Source organism: Auxenochlorella protothecoides, assembly GCF_000733215.1.
Source record: "Auxenochlorella protothecoides strain 0710 unplaced genomic scaffold scaffold99, whole genome shotgun sequence".
NCBI lineage: Eukaryota > Viridiplantae > Chlorophyta > Trebouxiophyceae > Chlorellales > Chlorellaceae > Auxenochlorella > Auxenochlorella protothecoides.
Window position 1 is genome coordinate 145,276 of NW_011934403.1, and position 13,688 is coordinate 158,963.

General features: G+C 64.6%; 5 protein-coding genes across 5 annotated transcripts in view; 2 read left to right on the forward strand and 3 right to left on the reverse strand.

Moving 5' to 3' along the window:
* F751_6997 (Conserved oligomeric Golgi complex subunit 5) overlaps window positions 1–1,536 on the forward strand; it is a gene marked incomplete at both ends in the record, with an annotated part of 4,322 nt that extends 2,786 nt beyond the window's left edge. Inside the window, 4 exons of the mRNA XM_011402941.1 lie at window positions 19–82; window positions 281–469; window positions 686–956; window positions 1,369–1,536. Coding sequence (XP_011401243.1) covers window positions 19–82; window positions 281–469; window positions 686–956; window positions 1,369–1,536 — 692 coding nt within the window. The remainder of the gene's footprint in view (window positions 1–18; window positions 83–280; window positions 470–685; window positions 957–1,368) is intronic.
* Window positions 1,537–1,950: 414 nt separating this feature from the next.
* F751_6998 (Histidine-containing phosphotransfer protein 4) lies at window positions 1,951–2,449 on the reverse strand (the record flags this gene model as incomplete). The annotated part of the gene is made up of 2 exons (XM_011402942.1): window positions 1,951–2,259; window positions 2,363–2,449. The coding sequence occupies 2 exons, from the start codon at window positions 2,447–2,449 to the stop codon at window positions 1,951–1,953; spliced, it is 396 nt and encodes a 131-aa protein (XP_011401244.1).
* Window positions 2,450–4,463: 2,014 nt separating this feature from the next.
* F751_6999 (Chaperone protein ClpB) lies at window positions 4,464–8,395 on the reverse strand (the record flags this gene model as incomplete). Its single annotated transcript, XM_011402943.1, has 6 exons — window positions 4,464–4,609; window positions 4,856–5,237; window positions 5,478–5,607; window positions 5,746–6,485; window positions 6,723–8,260; window positions 8,362–8,395. The coding sequence occupies 6 exons, from the start codon at window positions 8,393–8,395 to the stop codon at window positions 4,464–4,466; spliced, it is 2,970 nt and encodes a 989-aa protein (XP_011401245.1).
* A 375-nt stretch (window positions 8,396–8,770) lies between these two features.
* F751_7000 (Glucose-induced degradation protein 8-like protein) lies at window positions 8,771–9,957 on the reverse strand (the record flags this gene model as incomplete). The annotated part of the gene is made up of 5 exons (XM_011402944.1): window positions 8,771–8,914; window positions 9,050–9,177; window positions 9,390–9,543; window positions 9,667–9,822; window positions 9,922–9,957. The coding sequence occupies 5 exons, from the start codon at window positions 9,955–9,957 to the stop codon at window positions 8,771–8,773; spliced, it is 618 nt and encodes a 205-aa protein (XP_011401246.1).
* Window positions 9,958–10,710: 753 nt separating this feature from the next.
* On the forward strand, window positions 10,711–13,681 carry F751_7001 (hypothetical protein; the record flags this gene model as incomplete). Its single annotated transcript, XM_011402945.1, has 5 exons — window positions 10,711–10,785; window positions 11,012–11,196; window positions 11,391–12,522; window positions 13,018–13,314; window positions 13,502–13,681. 5 exons carry the CDS (start codon window positions 10,711–10,713, stop codon window positions 13,679–13,681), a joined length of 1,869 nt encoding a protein of 622 aa, XP_011401247.1.
* Window positions 13,682–13,688: the final 7 nt, after the last annotated feature.

A 13,688-nucleotide genomic window follows, 5' to 3' on the forward strand; every position in this document is an offset into this window, starting at 1 on the left:
TGTGCAGCGCGCTGGGAGAGGTGCCGCGCTGCCTGGCCGCAGCGCTGGCCTGGCTGCCGGAGCCCGCACGCCCGCACCTCAGGTAGAGGATGTTGGGGATGGGGGGGTTGGTTGGAGAAAGAGAAAGAGGAGGGGGAGCTGAGGGTATGCCTCGTCATCGCGCCGGCATGGTTCTCAGGGGCCACCCCGTGTCGACCGGCCAGGCACCTTGATCTGTTGCCCTCTCATGCCCCTGCATCCCCCGAATCCACCACTCGTAACACAACCCGAGCCTCTCTAGGTCCGCGCTGGACCAGCTGGCGGCCGTGTCCCTGGAGCTGGTGCTGCCCACGCTGAGCGCGCTGAGCGACCACCTGGAGGAGGGCGTGCTGGCGCTGCACGCGCACGGCGCATGGCGCGCCGAGGCGGCCGATGTGGTGGAGACATCGGAGCCCATGCGGCGCCTGCTGCAGCGCGTCGCACACGCCAGGTGGGTCCTGGCTGGATGTTTCTGGAAGGGGAGGAGTGCTGTAGGGGTTTGGGGGGAGGGCCGGGGAGGGGTGCCTGTGGATGCTTCCACCTGGCGCCCAGCCAAAGGTGGGCAGCAGGCTGCCTGGGTGTACGTCCTGCATGGCAACGGCGCTGGGCCCCATGCAGAGCATGGAAACACCCCCAAGCAAGCTCATCCATGCACGCCGCCGCGCAGGCAGGAGTACCTGTCGCGCTTCCCGGCGTCCACGCTGCTGCCGCCCGCCGCCTCCGCGGCAGGCAACCTCCAGGGATCCGCCCCGACACCCACCGTCCCGCGCGCGCTGGCACAGCGCCTGGCCGCCCGCCTGCTCTCCGTGTATGTGCGCCACGCGTCCCTGCTGCGCCCGGTGAGCCACGCGGGGGCGCTGCAGCTGGCCAAGGACGCGGGGGAGCTGGAGGCGGCGGCCGCGCAGCAGCTGGCGCCCCTGGACGCCCTGCAGGCGCCGGTCGGCCGCCTCCGCGCCTTCCGAAGGGCCCTGTTCATGGACGCGGCGGCGCTGGGCGCGGGTGCGGCGGCGGCGGCGGCTGGCGGTGGGAAAGGTGTCGCAGGAGGCAAGGCCGCGGGGCCCCAGGCCGGGGAGCTGCCACCCTCGGTCGTCCTGCACCTCTTGTTCTCCAGGGCGCCGGCCGCCGTCGCCTCGCCCCACGCACGCCAGGGCCTCACTCCTGCCCAGGCGAGGAAAACGGAATGGTGGATGAGCGTGTCGCACAGGGCGCGCAAGACTGGAGTTTGGAGGCTGCTTCTATCCACAGTGCTTCTCCTTCCATGTGACATACTGGCCAGCGTGGCCATCCAGGCAGGCTCCCACTCCATCACCGTCTCTGAATGCCATTTCTTTCCCCCAAACAACTCTGCAGTATTCCCTGTGGCTGGACGACCACTCGGAGGCGGAGGCGCTGGCGTTCATCGCCGCGGCCGTGATGGCCGGCGAGGCGGCGCTGAAGCAGCGGGGGCAGGGCGAGGATGCCACGCTCGCGGCCATGCGCATGGTGCTGCAAGCGCACGCGCCGCCGACAGGGGCCTGAGGAGGGCAGCCGGGATGACTGATTGCTCCAGTTGTTAGGTAATCCGACCCCCGGCTTTGGTCTGGAAGTGTGGCTGTCGCTTACATGGAAGGCGTCATGCACTTGACAAGTTTGTGTATGTGTCTTTGGGAGGATCAAAGTGTCCATAGACAGAGGGTGGAGGTTCTCAGAGATCGAGCGTCGTGGAACCTGCAGGAATCATACCACATGAAAATTATTGCCAGGTATGGCACAGTGCCTTGATGGCAAGGCGCCCTTATTGGAAGAGGGATAGGGTGGGGTGGGAACTAACCCAACATCAGGTAATGTAAGTCAACGCGTTCAGACGTTTCGTGGTTTGAATCGGAGAGCAGGAGAGGTGTATAGTTGTGTGGTCAGTGAGCCGTCGATCAATGGCTACCTCCTGTCGAAGTCCTACACCCCGAGGGCCAGATACTCCCTCAAGCACTGCTGCAGCACGTGGAAGGAATCATATACTTCCGCCAGGCACAACCCCATGTCATTCGTGTGGCCGTCCCGTGCCAGCCTGTCGAGGGCAGAGAAGCGTGCGGCCAGGGCAGGGGCGCCCAGGCTCGCACTGCTACCCTTCATTTGGTGGGCCAGGGCTGCAGCCGCCTCCCCATCGTGGGACATGACTGCCTCCTGCAGGCTCATGAGCTTCTTGCGGCTGTCATTCAGGAACAGATCGATAATGCCCCGCACGAAACCAGGGTCGCTGGGGTCCTGCATGGGGCCGCTCGATCGGAATGTTGACTTGGGCATGTCCGGCATGGTCAGGGGAGCATGTCATAACAATATTCTTGAAGCACAAAGACTTAAGTCCCACCTGCAGGGAGAGCAATTCGCGGAACTGGTCGTTCAGGATGCCGGCGGTAATGGCCCGTGTGAGGAATTCTTCGAGGCCCTCAGTCATGCAGGCGCAACGCAGCGTGCAGTGATTAGGGCAAACTGGCGCATGAAGCTGGGTAGGAAAATTGCCTCGGGTCTACACTGAACGATGTTGGGAGATCGTGCTTATAAGGAAGGGACGGCACGTGCTGCCATAATCCACGTCGTTCCCTCCACCGGAGTCTTAACCCATACTGCACAGCAGTTCCTAGGGAACTGCCGGCGATGGGACCGGCTGCATCTATGATTCATGGCCGTCAGCCATCTTTCGATCATAGATGTGCACTATTCACCCCACAGGTGGAGCTAGGAAGTGGCGGGACATTTCCAGCATCGCAGGGAAAGGGAAGGTGTTAAGTCTGCTGCTGAGGGATAGACGCATCTGTGCAATGTGAAGCTTATAAAGGAGTCCTGCATAGCGGATAATCACGCCCGCACGACACACCGCCCACCCCCCTTGGCCAGAATCACACCACGGACCACCAGCTGTCTCCCCGCCAAACAATATCCCGCAGTAGGCTGGGCAACGCACCACGTCACTGCCGCTGAATGGCAGGGTGTCGCCCTCTGGTCTCCACAGTCGGAGATAGCCCCCGCCCATGGCAAAGCGCGCCGCATCCGCTCCCATCTTGAGAGGGGAGGCAGCAAAAGGCGGCAGACTGCTTCAGCAGGCAAATGAGGGCCAAAATTAACCTTGCATCTGGTGTGGATCCCATGTTTCTCAGCTACCAGCTCAGCAATCAGGCAGGCAGAGCGTGTGGGGGGCGGGAGTCCCTTCAGACGGGCAAAAGAGAGGAGGGGACCGCCCCTCCTCTGGCACCCCTCCTTGTGTCGCTTGCGGCCTCGACGGGGGTCCGCCCCGGGCACGACCAACAGTTGCAGGCAGTGCTCCATCTACCTTTCACTCTATACTTTACGATTTTAATGTTATTTAGACACAACAATGTGCCGCGTGCGGCCCGTTCGCACCCCGACGGGACATTCCATGTCCCTGTAAAGTTCGAGAATCTATCAACTAAACGAGGGGATCTCGCAAGGCGAACAAGCACTTGAAGTCACAGGAAAAGCTTTTTCAGCAATGCTTGAGGGGTAACATGTCATTTGAAGTGCGAGTTGTGACTTGTCCCAGGGGGGCGATAATGTGGTGAAAGAACGGTACTCAGCAGCGGTGTGCCCTCTTGCTGTGCCGTGGCAGACTAATCGAGGTTCATGCTGTTTTGTTATGGTGTTGTGAATGTCAGACAAACCTTCAAGGACCCTTGGTATCTGTGCAACAGGAGATCCTCAGTGAGTGCTGAAACCCTGATATTTGCCAGAAGTGGTCTCTTCTCTTCAGCATCTGAACCTCCCAAGTTTGTAGGACTCGACATTCTCAGTTGAGCCCTAATGCAAAGACTGTTTGGTTCCCATGGACGAACTTTGCTGAAACTGAGTCCTGAAAGACAGTGAGGCACCACTCGTGGTGATTCCTCTGCAGCTATCTCCAGCTCATGACTGAAATGGATGCTGGCCCCTCACATGTTGCCTAGCACTTGGAAATGCATAAGCCCGCGTGGCACTTGACTGTGAAGCCACAGACAGGCCCAGACCGACATCCTGTGTATCCTTGGCAATCACTTCGGCGTGGAATCTGTGCGTCTGCGCTCTCTGGCCAGAGCATATCAAGGGTAGGGCACCAGACCTGTCGCAATGACACGCCAGTGACGCTGGGAGGAGCGGGGGCTCGGGGACACTGACTTATATGCATGCGTTGCTCTGACCCGCCTCTATGGGCCCTTTCTTTGAATTGTAACAGATTACCACGTGCAATCATGCCAGCATTCATGCGAGGGACACTGAACAGCGAAGGGAGCACATACGGCAGAGAAGGGTTTGTGTGCACATTTGGGGCAACAGGGCAAGGAGTGAGTGTACAGTACTGGAAAAGGGCATCCTGTATCGCCCGCGGTTCCCAACAAAAACATGGTAGACTGAGCATCGCAGGCTGGAGTACTTCATCCTGCAAGGCGTCAGCAGAGGCAACCCATCAGAGGCACCCATCACGGCACCAACTGCACGGGGCTTACTGTGTCACCCGGCACCGTCGCGCCATTCTTTCCTGCCACCGACAGCTCAATGCGGGTGCCGTCCGCAGAGGCCTTGACCACGATCTTGTCCTCCTCTTGGAAGTCACCGCGCAGGATGCCTGTGGACATGGGAAGGGTTTGGGTTATGTGATCAGGAATGGGAGACAGGCTGGGGGATACTGGGCAGCATGCATAGGGTTTGGTCTCTGGGGATCCATGGAGCACAGGCCTCAGACCTTGGCACCCCAAATGTCAGAGCCTTAGCTCAGCTAAAAATAGTGTATAGGATAGCCAAGTTGTATAACTACTCCTCTACACTCCCACCCTCTAATACCCCCCTCCCGTCCCCTTAACAATCTACTCACCCTTGGCGAGCGCGGTTTCCAGCTCCTGCTGCACCACCCGCTTGACGGGTCGGGCGCCAAAGGCGGGGTCGTAACCACGCTCCACCAGGTAGTCCACCGCGGTGGGCTCCAGGCGCAGGCCCATCTTCTTCTCGGCCAGGCGCTCTGCCACGCGCCGCGCCTGGATCTCCACGATGCTGCGCAGCTGGGAGCGCTGCAGACCCTGGAAGACGATGAACTCGTCGATGCGGTTGATGAACTCGGGGCGGAAGTGGAGGCGGACCTGCTTGGTCACCGCGTCCTTGATGTCCGCCGGGTCGCGCTCCATGGACTCTAGGATGGTGGCCGACCCGATGTTGCTGGTCATGATGATCACCGTGTTTTTGAAGTTGACCACGCGACCCTGTGGCAGCGATTGCAAGACGGAACTGGTTACATGAGGTTGGAGGATGTTGCAGTAAATAAGGTGTGGCATGGGAGAGGAGGCTCGCGTTGCCCGCCCAGGACCTGGCTGGCAAGTTGCGTGCTTGAACGGCAGCATCGACTCCAGGTATCATTCATGCTCCCTGGCACCCCTGGATCTTTGCCACAAAACCAAGCATCCAATCAAACCTCCCTGGACACCCCACGCCAGGCTGCCCACCTGCGAGTCGGTGACCCGGCCGTCATCCAGGATCTGGAGCAGGATGTTGAAGACGTCGGCGTGGGCTTTCTCCACCTCGTCGAAGAGCACCACAGCATAAGGCCGGCGGCGCACCACCTCGGTCAGTTGCCTTTGTGTGGGTGGGAGGAAAATAGGAAGGTCTGGAGGATGTTTGGGAGGCAGTGCTGAAGCCCCCACATGCACCTTCAGTGAGATGATTCTGAGGACCCCCCTCCCCACACAAGCACACCTCCTCCACCCGACTCACCCGCCCTCCTCATAGCCGATGTAGCCTGGCGGCGCCCCGATCAGCCGGCTGACCGAGTGCTTCTCCATGTACTCGCTCATGTCCAAGCGCACCAGTGCGGCCTCGGTGCTGAACATCTCCTCCGCCAGCGCCTTCGCCAGCTCGGTCTTGCCCACACCCGTGGGCCCCAGAAACATGAAGGAGGCGATGGGGCGCGCGGGGTCGGACAGCCCCGCCCGGCTGCGCTGGATGGCGTCGGCCACGGCGGACACCGCCTCGTCCTGGCCCACCACGCGGCGGTGCAGGGCCTCGTCCAGATGCAGCAGGCGCTCGCGGTCGGAGGCGACCAGGCGCGCGACGGGGATGCCCGTCCACCGCCCCACGATGTCGGCGATGTCCGACTCGGTGACCTCGGTGTGCACCATGCGGTGGGCGGTGTCGGAGGAGGCCAGCGCGTCCTCCGCCGCCGCCAGCGTCTTCTGCAGCTCCATCAGCGTGCCGTACTTGAGCTCCGCGGCGCGGTTCAGGTCGTAGTCGCGCTCCGCCTGCTGGATCTCGATGTTGATGCGGTCAATCTCCTCCTTCACCGACTGCACCTTGGTCATCTCGTCCCGCTCCCGTTCCCAGGCGCTGGACAGCGCCGCCTGCTGCTCCTTTAGCGTGCCCAGCTGCGCGTCCAGGGACGCCAGCCGCGCCGCCGCGCCCTTGTCGCTGGGCGCCGCCTTGTTCAGGGACAGTCGCTCCATCTCCAGCTGGAGCACCTGTTGTGGGAAGGAGGAGGGAGGGTGTGTGTGTGTGTTACTTGTGTACAAGTGGGTGGCAAGCTGCCTGGGGGACAGGTCATGACTGACTTTGTACGACGGGGGACATTGGAATGAGAGACAGGGTCTGGAAGGCTCCTGGAGGGCTTGCTGCAGGGTGCGGCCAGTGCCAGGAGCACCTCCAGGGCTCGAGCAGGCAGCAGATCTTAGCCTTCCCCCCCCGAAACACCCACCCACCTTGCGGTCCACCTCATCCAGCGCCGAGGGCTTGGAGGTGATCTCCATCTTCAGCTTGGCGGCGGCCTCGTCCACCAGGTCGATGGCCTTGTCTGGCAGGAAGCGGTCGGCGATGTAGCGGTCGGAGAGCACCGCCGCCTCCACCAGCGCGGAGTCGGAGATCTTGACGGCGTGGTGCAGCTCGTAGCGCTCGCGCAGGCCGCGCAGGATGGAGATGGTGTCGGCCACGGAGGGCTGATCCACATACACCTGCTGGAAGCGGCGCTCCAGCGCCGCGTCCTTCTCGATGTTCTCGCGGTACTCGTCCAGCGTGGTGGCGCCAATGCAGCGCAGCTCCCCCCGCGCCAGCAGCGGCTTGAGCAGGTTGCCCGCGTCCATGGACCCCTCGCCCTTCCCCGCACCCACGATGGTGTGGATCTCGTCGATGAAGAGCACCACCGCGCCCTGGGAGTCCTGCACCTCCTTGATCACAGCCTTGAGCCGCTCCTCAAACTCGCCGCGGAACTTCGCGCCCGCGATCAGCGCGCCCACGTCCAGCGAGATCAGGCTGCGCCCCTGCAGGCTGGCCGGCACGTCCCCCGCCACGATGCGTTGGGCCAGGCCCTCCGCCACCGCGGTCTTGCCCACGCCCGGCTCCCCGATCAGCACCGGGTTGTTCTTGGTGCGGCGCGACAGGATCTGGATGGCGCGCCGGATCTCGTCGTCCCGCCCGATCACCGGGTCCAGCTTCCCATCGCGCGCCGCCTGGGTCAGGTCCCGCCCGTACCGCGCCAGGGCCTCATACTTGCCCTCCGGGTCCTGGTCGGTCACGGTGCGCCCGCCGCGCACCTCCTGCACCACCTCCTCCAGCCGGGCGGGGGTCAGCCCCGCGTCACGCAGGGCGGGGCCGCAGAAGCGCGAGTCCTCCGCCAGCGCCAGCAGCAGCGCCTCCACGCTCACGTACTGGTCGCCCCAGCGCGACTTCAGCTCCTGCGCGCGCCCCACCGCGCCCTCCAGCGACCGCCCCAGCACCTGCTCGCTGGTGCCGGAGACGCGGGGCTGGCGGCGCAGGAAGGCGTCGGCCGACTCCAGCAGGCGCCCAGGCTGCAGCCCCGCCTTGCTGACGATGCGCCGCGCCAGCCCGCTGGGCTGCTCCAGCAGGGCCTTGAAGAGGTGCTCCGCCTCCACGATTTGCTGGTTGTAGGAGCGCGCGACCTCGGGCGCCGACACGATGGCCTCCCACGCCTTCTCCGTGAAGTCGGTTTGGGAGATGCGCTTGCCGCCGCCGCCGGACGCCGCATGCGCGGCCATGGACCGCCGGGGTGGGGACGCGAGGCGCGAGGGGAGGAAGGGCGCGGCCAGGCGGGGTGCGGAGGAGAGGGAGGCCAGGCTGGAGAGACCCGCGGGCGCGGTGGTCACGCCAGAGGCGGCGGGGGAGGCCCTGAGGGCGGACAGGGGTCCGCTGCCGACACCCGCCCTCGATGAGCGGGGAAGTGGGGCATGGAGAGTCGCGGAGGCCCGCCAGGCAGTGCGCAGGGCGCGCACGGTCGATAATCGAACTGTTCCGGGGTGGAGTGGGGGGTGTGAGCGGGAGGGGCGGAGACATGCGAGCGATTGACGGCGTGCATGGACTGAGGGGGGCTCTACCATCGCCACTCACCCAGTGTGTTCATCTGAATGCCATGCACGTCCATAACAGGGCTGGGGAGTGCGGAATGTAGGGTCCTTTCTGGACCAGTCGACCTCGGTGCACCTTGCAAGCCAATGCCAAGTCCGAGTGTGATGGTACGATCCAAGTGTTGCAAGAGAACGAAGAATGCTGAACGAATATTGAGTCTGGAATGTGCTGCAGGGGGCCTTCGGCGGGGCGCATGGCGATGATGGGGTTTCTCGAGCGATCTCGCACCTTCCGGAAGAAGGGCGGTGGGTCCCCTTGCACCAGATCCGTGCGTCGTGGGTTCTGAGGATCTCCCTCTCATCGACATCTTGCGATACATTTCCGTCTCCGACACCTGAGGGCCACGGCGAACCAGTGAGAATACATCATCATACATGCAGTAGGTGTACTGCTATGTGGCAGCCTCATTGCTGGGAGCCAGGATGGGCTCAGCAACCAGCACATCCTCGATGACGGGGAAGACCACCTTGCCCTTCAGTCGGTCCTGCATCCAGAGCATGAGCTTGAGCAGGACTGGGAGCTGGGACTCCGCCTCCTGCAGTGGGGCAGCGGGGGAATGAGCTTGGAGGGGGGCAGTCGCGGTGGTGATCTGGACGAGACGAACGCTGCTGTGCGCCGCAGGAATCGATTGCAAGCCGCTCGGACCTCCACCTCTGCCCAGCGATCCCACCTCCAGCTGGGTGCGCAGGATGCAGGGGTTGACCTCGTCGGCCGTCTTCTGTCGCTGTGCGACGTCCATCAGGTCTGCCAGCGGACTGGTGCTCACATCATCGAAGATGAGCAGTGCCATGGTCCGCTCTGCGGACAGGGAAGGGAGCTATGGTACTGCAAGAACCCCACTGCCGGCTCAGCAGGCATCCAAGGGACATGAAACAGCCAGTCTGTCTACGAACAGGCATCGGCGAGGTTAATTTTGTATGATGCGCAGATGACACCCCTCCCTCCAAACATTATCGGAATTCAGCAGGCCCAGTCCCTCCAGATCAGGTCCGCAGATCCTCCGCACCCACCCAGTTCGAGGAGCAGGTTGGGGTTGTTCTCGCTGCGTGGTGCCAGGTACTCCTGCGCGTAGTCCAGGGCCGCCTCCGTCCTCCCCGCCCGGATCAGCTCTATGACCTGCTGCTGCTGGAGGTGGAAGAGCAGGCCAGACTGCTCCTCCAGGATCTGTGGGCCGGTGGGACCGTGGAATTTCCGGAAGATGCGGAAGTTGGGGACAGGTACGAGCCAGGGAGACTGCGCAGCATGGGCCCTGGTCGCTGGTTCTCTGCATTGCACCATCAGGAATACCTGGGGGTGGGCATCATTCAGGAGCTCCATGGCCAGCTGGATGTCCCCATCCTGGATGGCCTTTCGTATCTGTGTCCTCTCTATTGCCGAAGACACGTTGGCACTGGTCGTCGTGCCTGTCTCCCGGCCGAAGGCAACAGCAGCCTCATAGTAGCCCTGAGGTGGTGGGGGGTGGGGGGGTGAGGGACAAGCCAGTCAGAGTCTGCACAGACACCCGGGGAGGCAGGATGCCACCCCGAAACCCTCTGTCCCCACCTCCGTAACCAGGTAGTCCATCACGAAGTTGTTCATGCTGGTTTGCGAGGTTGAAGTGCTGCCCAGGATCGCGCGCCATTCCTTCTCGCTCACAGTCTTCTTGCCCAGCAACTGCAGGAGGCGCTCTGAGCGATTGCCACAGGTCAACAGTGCATTGGATCACTTCATAACACAAATCTCACCTCTGAAGAGCGCATTTCCGTGGGGACGGCCCCCCTGTGAGGCCTTACAAGAGGTGGACCCCTGTGACGACGGAGACGTACAGAGCCCACTTCGCTGCTACAGGGGCGTTCAAGGGGGCAAGCCAGTCGATTCAACGGTGTATGACTTCTGCAGGCCTCAGAGAGTGGTTGTTGCTTTGCTTTTATACCTGGTGATCGCGCTGAGGTTTGGTGTCGGCATCCGGTCACTAAAGGTGACCAATATTACGTAACCGGGCTCGTCCGTTCCCGGGAAAATCGGCCGAGTTCAAGGTAGCTTCGAAGCATCTACCTGCCGATGTCGTTCGTTTCATGCGAAGGGCGCCAGGCCGGACTCCTTCTCATCAACTCTCCCTGACTCTGCTGTGAAGCCAGCCCTTGAACCGCCACCCGACAGCCCGACACATTACGACTGCGGGACCCCCACCCTGGTGACGCCAGGCGTCCCACACAGGACGCCCCGGTTCTCCGCGTCGTCGGCCAGGGCCCTTGCAGTGCATGGTGGGGTCGGCAGCCACCCGAGTACCACATTTTCACCCCGGGACACCCACCTCGGTCCTGGACTCCTAGTCGGCCCGCTCGCCTTGCGATGTCGGCCGCAGAGGCCCTGCAAGGGCTCAAAGTGCCAACAGAGTTGCATGCCGTACCGCCCCGTCCCCTCGAGGTGTGTGCTCAGTGGGGGTGGCGAACCGCACCGCGGATGCCGTCGATGTTTGGGTCCGAGGCTGCGATGCCGCTGCACGGCCAGGGAGGGCCATGGCCCCGGCATGCACCCGTTCACATGTCAGGACTCATGAAGGGGGGGCACATGTGTGGTGGGTGCACGGCTCTGCGAAAGCCTCTGCCCTCCCCCATGCCACCCGCCCGCCCACTCCTCCACCCATCCGCAGGAGTATGTCCGGGCGCGCATGGGCCAGTTTGGGAGCGTGCTGGCCTCCCGGCTGAACCCCACGCTCAGCGAGCTTACCGTGCAGCGCGTGACGGCCGAGGTGCTCAACTCCCTGCCCCCCCCCGACTACTCCGGCGCTGCCCTGGAGACCAAGGAGTTCCAGCTCGTCTTCCGCCACGACTGCCTGTGAGCGGGCGGGCGGGCTGGTAGCGGTGTATATGAACAGGTCCATTTCCACCGCCGTTCGTCGTCGCCATCGTCGTGATGCTGAGGCGCTCCAACCCAAACAGTACACCATCATTCCTCTTCCCCCCACCGCCTGACACTGCACTACCCCCTTCCCCACCTCCTCCTCTCCCCCCCCCCCCCGCCCCCAGGAGTCTGGGGTGCCTGGACGCGCAGTGCGTGCTGTGCGAGCACAACCCGCACCGCCGTTGCAGCGTGAACTTCTCCAACAAGTACCTCGTGAATGATGTGCTGAAGGCCAAGTGCGACGCGCCCATCCGGGTGGAGGTGATCGACCGCCACACGGGCCTGCCCGTGGGCGAGGAGGCGGGGGACCTGGTGCTGGAGATGTGCATCCTGGACGGCAACCAGTACGACGCCAAGTGCGTGGACGCGGGGGAAGAGCGCGGCGACGACCTGGAGGCCTGCGCGCTGCTGCTGAACAACAAGGCGCAGCCGCTGCTGCTGGCGGGGGCCGGGGGCAGCCACTCCGCCTCCTCGCGGGTGCTGGTGCCGCTGACGCGCGGCGCGGCGGTGCTCCCTGACCTCCACGTCTCCGACTCCAGCGAGGCGATGCTGAGCGGGCGCAAGCCGCCCTTCCGCCTGCTGGTGCGTGCGTCTGGGGGCGTGGTGCCCGGCGTGGTGGTCCGCCACGCGGTCAGCGAGGGCTTCGTGGTGGCCACGCGCCGCACGCGCACGGCGGGCAAGGTGGAGATCCCCAACGTGGACGACCACGTGTCCAAGCTGGAGCACATGGGCAAGGAGACGGTGAAGAAGCTGCAGGATGTGCGCGGGTCGGGGCACGCGGCGGGCATCGACATCGCCGTCCCCGACAATGCCATCAACAAGGTGGGCGAGTTCCGGCGCCTGGCCCTGCTGGCGGAGGCGGACGGGCACCTGCGGCAGAAGCTGCAGCAGGTGCTCAAGCTGAGTAAGGAGAAGTGGGAGGAGGCGCGCGACCACGCCATGAAGGCGGTGGTGGCCGACAACCGCATGCGCATCTGGTACGCGGACAAGGCCAACATGGAGGTGGGCCTGCTCTTCACCTGCCGCCTGGGCAACGTGGACCTGGACCGGCCCGTGGGCCTGCTGACCAAGAAGGCGCAGGACGGCGCGCAGACCACCATGGATGCGACGCTCATGGCGCAGCAGACGCCCAGCCAGCGCGACCAGGTGCGCGCGCTGCAGCCTGCCGCCGTGGCCGCCTGGTGGCAGGGCGGGCACCCGGGCTGGGCCATCTACCCCGTGGACAGCGAGCAGTTCCTGGCCACGGGCGCGCTGGACTCCGTGGCCCTGCCACCCACCGACCACATCGTGGCGCCCACGCTGCCTGGCGGTGGCGCCGCCGGCGGCGCCGCGCCGGGTGGCCCGGGCGGCGGCTACCCGCCCCTGGGGCCGGGGTACCTGCCCGGCAACGAGGCGCTGCTGCGCGCCATGTCGCCCTACATGCCCGCGGGGGCCGGCGGGACGCCCGGCGCGCTGCCGGGGCCGGGCTACCCCATGCACCTGGCCTCCACGACGGCGCTGGCGGCAGGCAGCCCGCGCGACGCGGAGCGCAGCGCGTTTGCCGCCGCCGCCGGCGCCGCGCACGAGCTGCGCAGCCGCGACGCGTCGCCGCACCGCCCCGGCGGCGAGCAGCCGACGGGCAGCGGCGGCTCGGCCGGCGGCGGCGGCGGCGGCACGGGCCCCTCGCCCTTCGGCCTCCTCCTGTCGCAGCAGCACGGGGGGGAGCGGTCGGAGGGCCCGCATCACACGCCCTCCTTCTCCTTTGCCAACCTCCAGGGCCTGTTCGGGGGCGACCTGTCCAAGATCCCGGGCCTGGCCACGGGCCTGTCCCTCGGCCAGTTCCCCTCCATCCCCAACGGCATGATGAGCGGCGAGCTGGAGCAGCTGCTGGCCCAGCACGGCGGCGGCGACGCGCTGTTCGGCTCGGGGCGCGCGCCCTCGCTGGGCGGCATGAGCAAGCTGGAGAGCCTGGACCTGCCAGACCACCCGGGCTCCTCCTCTGTCGCCACCACCGCAGCCGACCGGGTGGGGGCATCGCTGTCCTCGGCCTCGCGTGGCGGCATGCCACCCAAGGTGAGTGTCCAGGGTGCTGGCGGAGGAGGATGTTTGTGAACGAGGCGCGGGGTGTCCAGTTGGGGGCCCAGCAGGGATGATGGGGATGGACGAGGTTGTCTGCCGGTGGTCCAGACATTTCCTCAGTGTCACGGCATAAAACCCCCCCCTCCCTTGCTCGAGCAATCCCCTGCACCCCCTCCACCAGGCGGGCGTGCACGCCACGCGGCGCAACAGCGGGCTGGAGAACATGACCTCCATCGAGCAGGCACTGGCGGACGTCAACGGACAGAGCGGCGCGCACGCGGTGATGGAGGCGGCCGCCCAGGAGTTTGTGCGGCAGCAGCTGACGGGGCACAAGCGACAGAGCAGCAGGCCCCTGCCTTGACATGGTA